Source organism: Diabrotica undecimpunctata, chromosome 4 (genome assembly GCF_040954645.1).
Source record: "Diabrotica undecimpunctata isolate CICGRU chromosome 4, icDiaUnde3, whole genome shotgun sequence".
Classification (NCBI taxonomy): domain Eukaryota; kingdom Metazoa; phylum Arthropoda; class Insecta; order Coleoptera; family Chrysomelidae; genus Diabrotica; species Diabrotica undecimpunctata.
In genome coordinates, this window is record NC_092806.1 from 98528344 (window position 1) to 98546192 (window position 17849).

The 17849-nt window shown below is 32.0% G+C and overlaps 1 protein-coding gene across 1 annotated transcript in view; it reads left to right on the plus strand.

Moving 5' to 3' along the window:
• The first annotated feature begins 423 nt into the window (after positions 1 to 423).
• LOC140439823 (beta-galactosidase-1-like protein 2) overlaps positions 424 to 17849 on the plus strand; it is a 53805-nt gene continuing 36379 nt past the window's right edge. Inside the window, exon 1 of the mRNA XM_072529975.1 lies at positions 424 to 708. Coding sequence (XP_072386076.1) covers positions 447 to 708 — 262 coding nt within the window. The 5' untranslated portion in view covers positions 424 to 446. The remainder of the gene's footprint in view (positions 709 to 17849) is intronic.

Genomic DNA, 17849 nt, shown 5'->3' on the forward strand with positions numbered 1-17849 from the left:
TTAAAGAGAGTTTATTAGCCAAATCCCTGTTGCGTTTGATTCTTACATGTTGGGATTGATTGAAAGATTTTGGGCATTAGATTTCCTTAATTCCTTAATCATCTTAACATAAGTAAGAATCTTAAATCCAATAAACCTTTAAAAAATATCTTTAATGTCATTATTTTTAATTATTGGATTTTATTACAGTTTTATGATCGAAGTACCAATCTAAATTCATTTTTTATTTAGTAAAGTTATTTTGTTTGTAGGTAAGTAAATACATATAAGTACTTAAACATATTAACAATAAATTTTAAGTACGCTTAAGTAATATTTATGCCAGATATAAGCATTAATAAATGACAATGCTTAAAAAATAAAACTCCTAATTCCTTTTTAAACGATAAGATAAATAATCAATAACATATAAATACTTGACACGAGCCAATACACAATGTACAATAATGTCTTTAGCCAGTGTAAACGCAACGGCTGGTTTACCCACCAACTATGGGTACTACACGTCCGAAGGTATTAGTCAAGGGCTTAATGCAGATAGGCCCACTTTCACCCTTAACAATAAAGAAATTGTCGTCTACAGTGGAGCGATGCACTATTTTCGAGTACCAAGGGCATATTGGAGAGATAGGTTGAAAAAAATGAGAGCTGCTGGCCTTAATACTGTAGAAACGTATATTCCATGGAATCTTCACGAACCGAGATCAGGTATAGTACAATATCTTTTTCTAAAGATTTCTTGAATAGAAAACTAATAAAACACTAAATCTTTTACTAATTATATACATAATTTTATGTATAGATAGTTCAATATTAAACGTGGATACTGGATATGAACCCAAAGTATACAGAACACATGACAAACAACATAAATTTAAATAATAATTTAAACTATAATATAAATATTAAAAAGTAGACTAATAAAATTTTATACGATAGATAAAATATTACCTACTTATTTTAAGGAAAATACTACTTGTGTGGTACTATAAAATCCTCTGTTGTTTATAAATAAGGAATTTTACAGAATAGAGAAAAAGGAACAACACAATATTAAACAAGATCATAAAACATTTACAAGAACCGATTCGAGAAAAATAGTTCTTTTTACGATTTTCTTTAATGTGATAAATAAACTCTAAAAATTCTTCAACTTTTTCATAACAGTCCAACATTTTTTTATTGTAATTAGAAATATTAAATAATATATATTGGAAGTGAATTCGAAACATTATTATTCAAACCCAAAAAAGAAGATGTATTTGGTGACTTTTCTAGTAACTTTCTTGGGTGTGAATCTGTCTTTTTAGTTTACTCCTCCTGGTTAAAAAACAGAGTATAGAATAAGTAAACGTCATTCTTCTTCTTCTTCTTCTTCTTCTTCTTGCATGCCTTATCTAGACCACTTGACCTTGGTGATTAACATGGTAACACCCTCTCTGTTTTGAGCCATTCTTAACAGTTGGTCTGCTCTCCTTGTCTCAGTTCATTTTCTGATAGTTTTTAAATAAGAGTTCTATTAATTCCCCTTATACTGACAACCAATATTATAAAAAAAAATAGAGAATTTGACAGATCTCATATATTTAAACACGCATGGTATAACGGATATAGAGTTCAATGGACATATCCATCTGTAGTCCTGGAAACTTTTGCTAAACGAAACAAACTGCTTACCAAATTTCTGTCTATTAAAATAAGGTCACTAAAAATGAAATATTAATAGTATAAATGGTATAAATGGTATAAATATTAATAGTAGGCTGGTAATAATATATCGAAGATTCATAGCAAATTAAAATTGGATATGAATATTGAAAGTTAACTAAATGTAAGTCAGATACTAGTAAGTATTAGTCGAATAGTCGAATAGTCGAATTAGTATCATTAATTTTTTTGTTGACTTTTCTCTTAACTTACACTGTAATTAATAACAAGAGAATTTTCCTGTCATGATAGGGTATGATCATCTTTTAAAAATCAATTATATCCCTTTTCATTTTATCATTACTAATATAATATATCTTAATTCTCATTATAAGAGAGTCAAATAAAATTAAACTATTAGAATATTTCTTCAATTCCCAAATAACAAAACAAAATAATTTGTTTAATTTATATTTTAAGAACAATTTTCGGCAAAATCAAAACGACAAGTATAAAGTGTTTTAAATTTAAATTTAAAAACCTTAACAACTTTAAAAATAAAGCCCTAAGAATTGATTGCGATTTATAGAATACTTAAATAATCGCTCTCCAACATGAACGAATTGAATAACTTTTTATGATCTATAAGTATAAGAAACAGTTTATGGACAAAAATATTTTCTTCACTTTTTAAGATTGTTAAATAAAAAAAATTAAAGCAAAATCAGCTCTACATTTTCACGGATTTTTCATCAGCTATCCCTCACAAAATTTCAGGTTTTAGAACCTTCAAATATCTGTATAAGGTTTTTTACGTGAAATCAATGATTTTTTCACAGATAGACTGGTGTATATGGATAACATGTATCTTTGGACATAGGCCTTCCCCTTTTTCCTCCATTATTTTCTATCCAGTACTATTTGCATCTATCTCGGTTCACTAGGTTGTTTTATGTCATCTGGCCATCTAATCTGTCATCTCACTATCTAAGTTATAGTATTCCTCTTTGTTTTTTGTAGTTCCATGGTGTTAAGTGTATAATTATTTAGTTTAATCTGTCGTCTTTCTGTCTGAGAGTATAACCAGCAAATTTCTGTTAAAGTTTTTGAACTTGAGTTAAAATATCTTTTACTTTGATTTTGTTACGAATCTAGTTATTTCTTTCTCTATCTAATAATTTGATTATTATTTCCTTTTCTATTGATCGTTGTGTTTTTACTATCTTTTCTATGGTCTCTACCTTGAGTAAGTGTCCATTTTTGAGAGTTTGAGAGAACCTATAGTACACGATATGTGAAGACCTTCATTTTGGGATACTGAGAACTGAGACTATTTCTAATTTTATCATCATCATTATAATCGTTCCACTTCTAACCTTACGCGTCGGGGGAGGTGATTCTAGCTTTCGATAATTGATAGCTTCATGCTTTTCTGTTTTTCGCTATTTGTGTTACTCATGGACGTATAAACACATCTGTGTTTATACGTCCATGGTGTTACTTCTTGTCAAGATTTGTCCTTATTTTGTAATATCTCTGCTATATTCTTATCCAATATTGTTCCGTTCTTGGTCATTATTTGTTTTAGTTTTATTTCTTTTTCAGCTTTTAATTTTTCTCATTTTTGACTATTTCTTTAGCTTTTATATTCTGTACTTTGTACCTTTCATATTTTTGTTGCTTTTGTCTTGTAGGTGTTCTTTACATAATTTCTTCTTTTCTTTAATTTCAATTGTTACCTCCTTATTCCACCATGGTGTCTATTACTCTATCCTATTATTTGTCATAGTCCGACATACTGGTTTGGCTATATTTATCATAGTATTTTTATATTCTCTGTTTTTGTTGATTCTTTGCTTAGTTTATATATTTAAATTATTTTCTTGTATTTCTTATTCTTGTCTTCAGTATTTTGTATTTCTATTCATTTGCTTTTAAATGTAGTTTCCAGTAGATGGTGATCACTGCCTATTTCATATCTTCTTCTCACCCTTACGTCTCTTATCCAGCTCCGTTCTGTGTTTTACACTAAAGTATAGCCAATAAATAACTATTTGTTTCTTGATATGACTCCTCTTGCGATCTTATAATCTTTTTGTGTTGGAAATCTGTATTAATGATATTCAAGTTATTGTCTAAACAAAATTCAAGTAATAGATTTTTATTATTGTTGATTTTGCCCTCTCATATGGTCTTATAACATCATTTAATTTTCTACTTCTTTTTACACTCTAGCATTCAAATCTCTTGTGATTACTATTTTCGCTGTGCCATAATTTATTATTTATTGCAGTTTACCCTAAAACATTTTTTTTTCATTTTCTGTTGCATCTTTATCAGTTGCTTAGCATATAATTAAGTTTGTAATTGCTTCCTTTGTACCCATTTCTATATCAACTCTAAGTATGTAAATAATCATTAAAATATATCCAATTCCTTACTTTAATGACGATATTTTTCTTTACCATGCATGCCACTCTTGCCTGGGATTTTTGTAGTTTTTTAATATATAAGAGAGTTTACTGAATTCCAGTTTCTAATGTTACATAACCATGATAGCTTTTCCTATATTTTTTTCTTTTTCTGTCTATATGACCTTTTATTATTAACTGAGGAATACTTTGTAGTTAACTACGTACTTTGAATTACTCAATAGTTGGCATAAGTACGCCGTCTTTCTAAATTCGATTGTTAGGATCTCTGTCACCGTTGACTCTTCGCAGGACCTATTTGTTGCGCACTCTTAAAGTCCATGATATTTTAAAAATACGTGGATAAAGCCAGGTCTAAAAGGCTTCTAATTTATTCAGACTTATAATTGTTTTTAAGGTGCAGGTCTGTAATCCGTTCAGCAAGACATATTTAAGATTTTGTTAACCTTAGTCTAAAAATTTATATCAAGAATCTTAGTTTTCCAAATAAAAACTGGTAAAGTAGGCGCTATTGTAGACTAGCGCGAAGCTTCATACTAGTTTCTCTATATTTTTAAATTTTAAATATTTTTAAAATTAAATAAAGTAATTTTATTATTATTTTGTAATTTTTTAATTTCACGATTTTTCTACTATCATCGATTAACAAACTTTATTTATTTATTTTAACAATTTTTGAAGCGAAGCTTCTATACTAACGATTTATTATTTTTTCTCTATAGTTAAATGCTGATCCGAGCGTCACGGAAGCATCGCCTCGAAATAGCGGTCTTTATATCGATTCACTTACTCTATATCAATTATTCTTGTCTAGTTATCATAGATTTATTCTAAGCAAGTTTTAATTAAAAAGTGCATAAAAAAGAACTAACAAAATGAGACATTAAATGAAAAGTAAAAAATTAATAGAATATCTGTCAATAAAAGATGTAGTAAACAAACAGAAAAATAAAAGATCGATACTAGAATTCGACTCATAACGATTCTTGAACGATCAAAATTTAAAAGTTATCGTAAATGTCATCCAATTAATAACAATATTGAATTGTCTGTTTAGATTTTTAACATTAACACTTTTTGGTTTATAATAATTTCATGTAAATGCAATGTTAGATTTTTACAATTATCAGTTCGACTATTGTATTAAAGTGTGTGACAAAAACAGTTAGAAGTAAAACATTTTAAGTTGAATTTTCATATCTATACCCTTAAAAAGATTTCTAAAGCAACACATATTAAATATGGATTTGTACGAAATAGCCGTCATAGTAAACAGTTGGAAGATTCCATTTACGCCACGAGCGGATTCCGTTATACAATATGTAAACTTAAATTAATTAATTTTATTAAAATATATAAATAAATAATATATGATAAATAAAATTTATCATTATCATTGGCTCTACAACCCATAGTGGGTCTTGGCCTGTTCTAGGATCAGCTTCCATTACTTCCTATCCTTCGCATTGGTTTCCCAATTCCGTACTTTTAACACTCGTAAGTTGTCTTCTACCTGTCTTTAAATCGTGTTCTGAGCCTGCCACTTCTCCTCACTCCATGCGGTCTTTGGTTATAAATGCGTTTTGATAGTTTTATCTCGTTCATTCTCTCTAAGTGGCCTAGCCACCGCAGCCTGTTCATTTTGATGGACCTACCAATACTAGGTTACCTATAAAGGCGGTACACCTCAACATTACAGCACCTATGTTATAATCTGTTTTTCTGTATGCCTTTATAAATATTTCTGAGGATATTAAGAGAACGTAAATAATAAAATTACTTTATTTAATTTTAAAAATATTATTTAAAATTTCACTATATTTCTTTCTAATACATTCTCATTCATGGAGTGACTGCCGGTATAAGCAATATCCCACTAACTGACTAACAGCTTCGCGCATGTTAGTAAGTAGTAGGGTACTTTTTGTCCTAGGGTTGAGAAAAACAAAGGCGGATAAATCTATAGGTGGTCAATGGCATAGAGATGTAGAAGATAACGGCAAACCACTACATTAAAAATCGTCAGATTTCCCCAGACTTTTAATGGTCGAGGGGTGCTAAGAATCCCCGCGAGGATGACCCATCCGAATATGTCAAATAAATAAATAGAAAACAAATCCTTTTTAAATTTTGGGACATCGATTATGAGGAGCTTGTTCGAACAAGGAAAGATGCACAACACGATCAAGGAAATGAATAGACTAAACCTAGAAATATTAGGCATAAGCGAAATGCGCTAACATGGTTCCGGTAAAACATTGGTCATGGATAAAACGATATATTACTCTGGAAATCCAAGAACCATCTATACAGAGTTGGGATAATTATCTCCCGGAGAATCCAAATAACCGTGGTGTGGTAAATTTTGTTCTCTTTCCGGATAGAATGCTGTTATTACAGATACGGGGTAGTATTAGTAAGCAGTAGTACAAATAATCCAGTAAACATTAATACAGTGCAAGTATATGCTTAAACATATGTAGAAATAGAACATTTTTATGAAAAACTTTTTTTATAGTACGACTTTTATAATACACCAGAATGGAAGAAATAACAATAATATTGGGCGATTTAAATACAAAGATAGGAAAAGACCGGGAGGACAATAATATAAGTGATTATGGTTTAAGAAAAAAATGCTAGAGGCGACAGATTGGCTCAATTTTGTCAAGAAGAAAACCTGACGATTATGCACATGGTGTTGATTACCATCCCGTAGACTGTATACCTAGAGGTCACCACCGGATAATGAACAAAGTTGGAATAGAAATCAGATCGACTTTATACTAACCAATCTAAGATTTAGATATTTCATTATAGCATTAAGACACCCTGAAGCAGATGTCCCATCAGACCATAACCTCCTTGTCTTAAAAATAAAACTGAGGGTAAAAAAGATAATAAAATTCAAAAATTCTAAGGTGAATACTCAGTTGCTTAAGATATACGTGCTGAGGCTTCAACTTATACAAATTAAGAAATGAAAAGATTAACATTAGAAATGACAAACACTAAGAATTTGAACATTATTTGGAGCAAAACTAAAGATTCTGTTACAAAGACACAAAACGAAACTCTAGAAAAGAAAGAAGAAAATCGAAAACCTTGGATGACTCAAGAAATACTGAAAATCATGGAACAAAACAGAAAATGTATAAACAAAAACCCTTGTGAACATAGAGGAACAAAATAAAACAGGCTAAGGAAAAGTGGATGATGGAAACATGCATTGAAATGTCTAACCCTGACCAAGACACTTCTATCAGACTAAAACCTGGATCTTAGTACCGTTATTTATGTAACCATGCTCCCAAGGATCAGAACATTTACCATATGTCATTAGACACACTTCTCCACAGCCCAAACATGTTAGCTGTTTACATATTACACAATTAAGTGGCCTATATATGTTACACAAATTAATTATCGTCCAACGTTAAGGGGCCCGATTTTCTTTCGTTTTCCCACATAAAGGCTTAAGCTATACATTTTTTTTTAAAACTACAAGTAAACAGCGAGTTAATAAAATAAAATAGGGTCTTCTATTATCTCAATCCTAAACATGAACCAAATCAACTACGAACTAAAAATCAGAGGTAATAAAACGAATAGACCTCTTCTCGAAAAAAAAGAAATTCTAAAAATGCCCTTTTAAAGCTACTTCAATCATCGATCTCACGGAAAATATCCCTATCTTCGAAAAAGAATAGAGCCAAATCGGACTTATCTTTTCCGAAATCGAAAACCTTATTTCCGAATTCGAAGGAAATCCTACTAATTCCGTTTACAAAAGATTATAGGCCTATTTATCTCATCTTTTCCTAAGAATCCAACGTTTAACTCCAGATCCACAGTATCGTTGTTTGTGTAACCGTGTTGCCAAGAATCAGATCATTTACCATCTTTCATTAGGCACACTTCTCCACAGCCCAACCGTGGTATCTATTTCCATATTACACAAGTGGCGTTTGTATGTTACAATAATTAGAAATGATAAGTACGAGTTGTTGCAGCTGATTATGAATGGTAAAATCAAAGAAAAAAGGGGTCATGGTAAACGACAAATATCCTGGTTACATTCGTGACCGGACCGGGTTAAACACACATTCGGTTTTAAGAAAGCAGAGAAAAGAGACGAATTTGCAATGGTTATAGCAAACCTTCATTGTGTAGTCGGCACTGTAGGAAGAAGAAGAATTTAAAATTTAAAAATACAGAATATACAACCTACTGTATCGAATCGAGTTTTATCTATTTTAATCCTATTTAAATATTTTAGCTTAGCGTAAGCCTTACTTGTCTGATCTAGCCTGATTTCGAGTATTTTTTTTTCTGGCGCAATAACTCAAATAAAACTTGCCGGGATATAGCTATGGCTATGCTCACTTTACCATAAAGTTAGTATAATCATTGTTTCTCGGAAACGGTTGCAGCAATAAATTGTTTCTTGGCGTAAAACTTTGACAATAAATTAGCAATAAATTTCTTGCGGTTCGCTTTTTGGTTGATATCTCGGTTTTTCAAGAGTGTATTTTGAACTAGGGTATGATATGGTAGTTTTTTGGGATTGGATAATATACCGATCAACAGCAATTAATTAACCATAAAATATGCCAAGGGTCATTGGTACAGGGACCATCTGGGTTAATAATAAATTAACCCAGATGGTCCCTGTACCAATGACCCTGTAGGGTTCAGTGCTTAGACTATATTAACTGATATTCCTTAGTATCCTCAAGAGAAAAAAAAATGCCATATCGCCGACCTTAATTGAAAAGGAGGAGTTTCTTATATGAAAATACTTTTATTTGTTTATAATTTATATCTTTATCTATATCCATATGTTCCGTTGTTTATTTCAATACTGTAATTGTACTTTGAATCACCTGTTTGATATTATTATCTATGAACAAAAAAAAAATAACCTACGAGAAATCCCCTCAATCTCATACAATACATACTAAAAAACATACAAACTTCGTCAATGAATGTATTATAATTATTTTTATTTATTTATTATTTAAACCTTTATCTGTATCCATACGGTTATTTATTTTAAGTGTAATCGTACTTTGGAACTGTTCTTTGATATTATTATCTTTGATTCAAATAAAATTTTAATTTTCGAGAAAGTCCCCTTATCTAATCATACATACTAAATTGATAGTCACTACATTAGCGTGTGGCGTAGTCAATAAAAGTAATAAAAATAGTTTTAAACATTCAAGAGGCTAAAACTAAGACCTCGTAAGCCCTGAAGAAGACATCAAAAAGGATATAGAAAGTTCGGCCCAGTGATAATCGACGCGGTTCAATCCGAAAGCCTGTTGAGTTTAATATTTATTTTTGTAATGGTATTAATTTTAGCTTTAAGTTAAATTTTACTCACCAAGGAAATCTTTCGAAACCTTTTTGTTCTCCTCTATGGGAAGGAATTTTACCAGCTCACTAAATCATATAGCAATATGCTGCTATGTAAGAATCGTCTTCTTTGTGATTTAACATTCCTTAAAGCCTGTCGAAACCATAAAGTCATTCCCAAATTTCTAAAACTCAAACACCATACTTCTTCATCTTCTTCTATTTTCAAATTCTTAGAAAGATCAGTTTTGCGCTTCTTTAAAGAACTATTCATTCCACTAGACAAAAATTGGATGTCACAATTATCAATATTTTCAATATTATTATTATTATTATTATTATATTACAAATAAGGGCAGAGGAGCGAGCTCCTATTATGCCCAAAAATCAAAAATAAAAAACATCCTTATAAAACTAATACCAATTATAAAGTTAAGTAAACATAAACAATTAAGTATATCATACAAAAGTTGAATGGTGACACAATAAATCTGTCACTCCAGTGAATAAGTGGTTAAGTCGAATTTTTGCCAAAATGGGTTAAGTGCACAAATGAGGAAAGAATGTGAACTCCGATGTTGTGAACAAGTAGTTAAGTTGTAAGCTGACTCTAGCCAAAGTTATACGTATGTGTATTTTTGGCCATCTTTAAAATTTATGTACTATTTAGATTAACTCGACTTACCTAATAACATATAAAATAATGTCTTAGGAAATAAATGGTTAAATTAACCTGCCCAGTTATGACCAATAATCGTTTTCTGTGCTTAACAGGTTAAGTCGAGTTGACCTTTTTTGGACCAGTGTGCACAACTGGTTAACTATAATATAAGTTATTACATCACGACATTTTCTGGCTAATTTACGATCCAAAGCAGATACCTTTGGATGAGCTACAGCGTAGTTATACACTAGTCGTTAGATAGCGTTGTATGTACATTTATTGAATTATTAATTAACACTATTCGGGGAAGTACACGCGCATATAACGATATTATTATTGAGGATAAATTAAAAATTTACATTCATTTTATTTTTACTCTGTGACTGATAACATTATTTCTTCGTACTATTTCTGCATTCTGTTTAAAATATGCATTCCCGGTCAATATTTTTGAGAGAATTAAAAGAAAAAGCTTTTTCAAAAAAGATTGTGCTGCCTGCTTTTGATTCAAACAAACTAAAGGATAATAATGATAGCGATTTAATGAAAGGTAAGGTACTTACTTAGATTTGTGCAAAACCTTTCTAGAACAGTTCTTTGTTTCAGATGTGGATGTCGCAAATACATCATCAGCTAGTAATATCGTTGCTGTTGGCGTGCTGGAAGATTTCAGTTCAGATGATAGCATTGCTGATCCGATTTATTTACCACAGCCTGGATATTCAAGCTCGTCAGATGAAGGAAACTCCAACATTAAGCGGACGAAAAAAACAAATATGTGCCAAGAAGACAACAAACTCAAGGACAATAATGATAGCGATTTAATGAAAGGTAAGGTACTTACTTAGATTTATGCAAAACCTTTCTAGAACAGTTCTTTGTTTCAGATGTGGATGTCGCAAATACATCATCAGCTAGTAATATCGTTGCAGTTGACGTGCTGGAAGATTTCAGTTCAGATGATAGCATTGCTGATCCGATTTATTTACCACAGCCTGGATATTCAAGCTCGTCAGATGAAGGAAACTCCAACACCAAGCGGACGAAAAAAACAAATATGTGCCAAGAAGACAACAATGGAAGTAATTCATGTAACACTGAAGTTGTTGAGGTAAGAACTAATAATAATAAAAAAGATATTAAAAGAGGGAGATCCAGACGTCAGAGAGCCGAATGCAAAAAATTGAGAAATTTAGGAAAATCATATATAACCGAAAAAGGAAAAATAATTTCTGTATATTTATTTCTGTATAATTTCTAATTAAAATCATGTAGAATGAAATGCAATGACAGGATAACAGAAAATGATAAAAAAATTTGCTTCGAAAACTATTGGAATTTAGGAAGTAGAAACAAGAGGGCCAGTTACGTTGGTTCTTTAATAGAAATAAATGATAAAAAGACTAAAAAAAATATTATTAATCCAAAAAAAGACAGGTCATGCAGTTGCTCGTACCATTTAATAATTGATAAACAAAAAGTAAAAGTATGCCGAGATTGTTTCCAAAAAATATTGGGCGAAACAAAAGGTTTTGTCCAATTAGTAATAGAAAAAAAGACCAATTCTGCAAGTGGTATAATACAAAAAGACCAACGAGGTTTAGCCTCGCCTCAAAGTAAATGGAGCTTAAAAGATTTGCAGGATGTCAAGTCCCATATTTTGTCATTCCCCAATTACGAGAGCCACTATTGTCGAAATCGAACTAATAAGAAATTTTTACCATCCAATTTGACTATTTCAAAAATGTTTGATTTGTATAAGGAAGGACGAGCATCTTCTGTTTCCCTAACTATTTACACTAAAATCTTTCGTGATTTAGGTTAAGCTTTTAAAAAACCAAAGCAAGATACATGTCACAAATGTGACAATTTTAATGTACAAATTAAATTATCCTCAGGAGAATATAAAACCCAATTAATAGCCGAAAGAGACGAACATCATAACATGGCTCAATTTGCTTATGAGCAGAAAAGTCGAGACAAAGCAATTGCTAAAGAAAATCAATCGAAAGGAGTTTATGCATTTGACTTGCAACAGTGCCTGCCTACCCCGTACCTTACAACCTCAGTTTCTTTCTACAAGAGGCAGCTGTGGAGCTTTAACCTCACGGTGCATGACATGGTAACAGACAAAGCAACTTGCTACTTGTGGGATGAAACCATATCTGGCAGGGGAGCTAATGAAATCGCCTCATGCCTTAATCATTTTTTAACACACTTGTCTTCTGAAAAAACAGAAGTAACATTTTATTCCGATACGTGTGGCGGTCAAAATAAAAATAACGTCGTTGCATTAATGTTTCTTAATTTTGTGAATTAAAAGGCAAACCTGAAGATCAACCACAAATTTTTGGTTAGTGGTCATACCCATATGGAGTGTGATACTGACCACTCCGTTATTGAAAGGGCCAAGAAAAAAACTAATTTAAAAATAAATCATCTTAACGACTGGGCACAGTTAATCAGAATTGCTAAACAAAAAAATCCTTTTGAAATTGTTATGATGTTGAAAGAGAATTTCTTCGATTTTAATTCGCTTGTGAAGAAACATGGCCCTTATATTATTAAAAAAATTGATAATGATGGCGAACGGTTTCTGTGGAAACCTGTCCAATGGCTTCAATATGCTCAAAGCGGCGGCCAAATTTCATTTAAGTGCTCATTAAAAGAAGAAGATCATTTCAAAACAATAAATTTTGCTCGTAGAGGACGTCCAACTATATTATTTAGTTTACCCAATATTAACAACGAATCAGTACCGATAGCAGCAGAAAAGAAAAAAGACTTATTGTCTTTATTGCCTTTAATAGATCCTTCATTCCATTCATTTTATCAAAACCTGAAAACGAAAAACGATGTCGCCAATGATCCTGACCTGGAAGAATTGGATCCTGACGAAGATACACCAAATAATTCATAATAAATGTTTTTTAAACTGTTAAACTGTTTTTGTTAAATTTAAAATAGATTTAAAAGAGATATCCTTTTTTTATGTTTTAAGTCATTAAACCAAGAAATAAAATACACAGATTGGCTTATTTTTATTAATATATTGATGTGAATAACTGGGTAAGTCGACGGTGAATAAATGGTTAAGTCTCATATCTCAGTATCCTAATCACTTAGTAGTTACAGAATGAGACCAATAATACATTTGTATTCTATCTAATTTGTTTGTAAATGTTTTAGCATTCTATCGTATAAAATCGATTTATGACATGTTGTCAAAACTTGTAACTCATCTCCTGAAAACTATGCAAAATTGACTTAACCACTTATTCACTGGAGTGACAGAAATAAATAAATAAATAATGCTGTCAAAGAAAAAAAAATCCTATAAATAAAATAAACCACTATCAAGTTTATTTTTAAAGATGTTAACACTAGTTGCCGATATGGTGTCTTGATCCAAATTGTTCCAGATATTAAAGATTCTATTTGGCAAGAAGTTCACCCTGGACCTTGCAGTAGTTTGTTCCCTTTTCAATTTGTATCGATGACCTCTTAATCTTTCGTCTTGATTCAAAGTGAATATGGTGCTTACGTTCCCAAAGTTATGTTTTAAAATACGGAAGGACATAGATCACTTCGAAGACGTCGCTGCTTGAATGTCGTAAGATGAGCCATGGATAATCTATCTTCATAGTTAGGTCTTACACGACCGTATGCCAGTCTTGTAGCTTTACGCTGAATATCTGGTCATCTATTCAGTATTTCAATATACATTCTATATTATGGGAGAGTTTCGACCATATCAACACACAGACAGCCCTAAACGCTTTTGAATCTAAGACTAAAACTCAGAAGCGCAAATTAGCGCATCTATTTGCCGAACAAATTCCAAAATATACGGCTTTGAAACCCACTACAGTGGCTTAGTTTTTTTCTGATACCACTTTGAAAAAAACTGAAAAATCCATCTCCAATTAGCCTTCCGAAGATGTTGAAATAACTAGACAAGACATCGCTCGAGTTCTTAGAAACTCAAAACCCTCTACTCCGATCATTAGCCAATCTGAGAAAAAAGCCCCGAAAGAACTTTAGTCAAATCCAAATCTAGTCATTCTTCCCGCCGATACAGGAAATTGCAACATATCCTAAAAACTTCTTTTTACGTTAGTAAATTCCCAAATCCCATTAATACTCCAGACTATAGACCAATTCCTAATAATCGAACAACCTATCTAAAGAAAAGCAACAAAAGCCATCATCAATAAAACCTGTTCTGTCCTGTTGACATAAAACAATTTCTAATTCCTCGTAAAAAGTCTTCTAGAATACCTCGAATATATGTCCTACTCAAAATTCATAAACTCCTCTACGTACAGTGCATATAACTGCCCAACACAACCATTGGCCAATGGTTAACACTTAGTTCATCTTCCAAAATCAATTTTACAGACCAATAAATGGTGCCGCAACTGTCTGTCCACTATCTCCAGTAATTGCTAATAGATAAAATGGTTGCCAATGTGAGTCCATAATACCAGTATATGGGAAATAAGTCGATACTCACAATCTGAAGTAGTTTTTATTATTTAATGATGGTAAATTTTGGGCTATCGGTTTCAAGACTTACAATATTTGCCTCATTATTAGGCCCCAGTAAGTTAATTATATATGCAATGTGGAAACCACTTATGGAATAAAATTGTTTGTGTCCTTATTATAGAAAATAATAAAAAACTCTGGGACACGTTAACTTTACGTTAAATTTAAATGTGCGCTTTTTAAACATAAATTTAAATGTACAAAGTGATCCACGTAAGTCTGGCATAGTCCATAATCCTTATTTTTAATGAAACACCCTGTATATTTTTATGCTTTTAAAATATTCTTAACAACCTGATTTCAACGAACTATATCGTGTAGGGTCTATAATAAATAATACAAGGTGAAATTTTGAAATTAATGATTTATCACGTGTTATGGTATTATTTTAAATTAGCTAAATACAGACAATACACTTCTACTCGAAGTGTCGGTATATTGGGAAAAATTTCTGTGTAGTAACCTTTGTTTGATTGTTATTAATCAGTTGTTGGTGTGTTGACATTTTACAATAAAATAATAAATTCCTAATTAAAAGCTAATTTCTTGCAGAAATAAAAATGAAATATTTAACTGAGACCCACTGAATATAGCAAACTTATTTAACCAGAGATATCCTCAGTTGCCTAATATTGTACAAGGTAGGTTCTTTGGAATTGTTAAATCATTACACATTTTCTGCAGATCTTTATATTTAGCAATCGCAATTGGCAACTGCTTATCATAAGCTTTCTTCAAGTCAACGTTTTTGGGTCGACCACGACTTTTCATGCAGTTTACTTGTTGAAATTCATCTCCAAAATTTTTTTTATAGGACATTGTCACCATGGCATCGGTTTTAATGTATCGTAACCAGCAAACTTGTTGCCAAGGAATTTGGTTCAATGTATAGTTCTGTATTCCAAAGGACTTGAAATCAAAGACGTCATCAAACATTATGAATCTGACTTCAAATGGACGTGGATGTGTTCGAGCATTTCTTATTATCTGAGCCCAACCTTCTGGTGAATAAACAGGGACATATTTTGATTTTTGTTCGATTTTCGAGTGGAGTGAATCACACTCTATTGCGGTATGCCCTGTTTCAAAAAACTTGTGATCAATCGTTTTTAAATTAGTATGATCCGTAAGAAGTTTCAAGCACATAGCAGCAAAATGTGAATTTCTTTGTTGCCCGCCACACCCGTCCGACATCATTCGAACCTCAGTAATGGTTGGTTGATTGATAATGTAATTGTAAATACACGAGGATATCTCGTTTGACCCCCTTTTTCCTTGGGTTTCGTCCCAAAGGTCACAGATTCCGTCCTGATTCCCTAAGTTGTAGAGAGTCAGGTTGTAAATAGCCAATTTTCGTAGGTAAAATATTTGTCCTGTTGGACCCTTTGGAGTCGTAAGCACTGCTTCGAGGTCAAAGTTAAACGATAGTACCTCTGGATTATTCTTTGAAATTTCTTTGTCTTCGTCTCTAGCCTCACGAGCTAATTGCTTCCTTAGCATGTGTTCGTGATTAGCCTGTTCGTGTGTTATTTTTTCCTCCTCTGTCAAATTCGTATATTTTAAGCACTTTTTACAGTGGTCTTTTTTGGGTTTATGGAACCCCAAGTTATAAGTTCTTAACACTCGTCGATATTTTTCGAAAGAAACTGGATGGCCATTTAATTCTGAGCACTTTAATTTGTACAATTTGTGCATAATAGAGACGTTTAGTGCAGAATCCAAATACCTTTTGGTACTAGAGGCCCTACAGTAATGCGACTCCACCGCTGGAAATGATAGTATGTGCTCACGAATCAGCAGTTCATCATCATCTTTCAATTTATTATGTGGGACATGTTTTCCGCGATTTTCTCTTTCAACTATGCAGCTAGAAGAAAGCTTTGCCACAGCTCCGCGCATAAATGCATCTGTTACATTCAGTGTAGCCATAAAAACGGCCCGGCATACTTGCCTTTTTTCCCCATTGACAGTAAACGAGTAATTCATGGTATACGTTCTTCTTGAATTTTCAATGTTTCTAGTGATCCTCTTTTTCTTTTGTTTATCAATATGACTATTTAAGAAAACTCGTTGATCATCCACCGAAATCATTTGGCGGAATTCATTATAAATTTTGCGTCGGTGTTCCTCGTTGATTAAAGTATCACATTTGTGGTTTGCTTTACTAGAACACGGGGATGGCAACATGGGACGTGCTGGTCTCTCTTTACTTCTAGAACAAACATAAGACTCTCCTTTTAATCTTTTTTGTTTCCTTATGTTTTTCTTCCAAGCGTTTATGTTTTTCTTCTTCCTCTTAGGGCCCCCACCTTAAAAGAAAGAAAAATAGGTTTAGAATAATTGTAAGTTAGCGTCACACCTTTCTAAATAACTTACCCAATTTATTGTCCGTTATTTCATTTTGATCCTCTGATTCTGATGTTGAATCGCTAGAGCTCGAACAAGAAGAGCAGGAAGAACTGCTAGAAGTTGAGTCCTCTTCGGGATTATAGTTATCTGATGAAGAGTCAGAAAAGCTTCTCTTGTTTGAAGCCAGTTCGCAATCGAAGGTCGGTGTCCTACTGGAGCTACCAACAATCTCTACTAAAGATTGCGCTAAAACAAATTCTTTGTTGTACTTATCAGTAATGTAAAAATGTATGTTAAAATGGCAGTACCTTCTAGTTGGTTCTCTGAAACCGATGGACACAGTATTCTTTCATTATTTGGTATAGAAGCAGAAACGTCTGATGTTCCGGGTCCATTTTTTTGTTTAGTATTGCATTCTCCATTAATTTTCTTTGGTATCTAGTAGAAAAAAACCTACATTAGTCAAATCAATCTTTCCTTTCAAATACTAAAAAAAGAGCAAACTTTATAGTAAAACTAGTTGCCAAATGGACGGCTAAAGTGCAGTACCTCCTATATTTTTTTGGAAAATTTTGCAAAAAAAAAATAAGAAATTATTTTTTTCCGTATTACATTTCTTTTGCAAGCGGAACTTGTAAAAAACTATTTTTTTATGCGATTGCCCTCGAAAAAATTTAGCTTTTGCGTTAACTGCAATTTTTTTTAATGATACGTTATTCTGCAATCTTGCCTTCGAAATTCTTATTTCTCCCAGCCAATCACCAAAATGTTATTTCCATAAGGGCATGTTAACATTTACCTACCTTCTGTTCATTTTCTTTTGCTGAATCCAGACGTGACTGTCT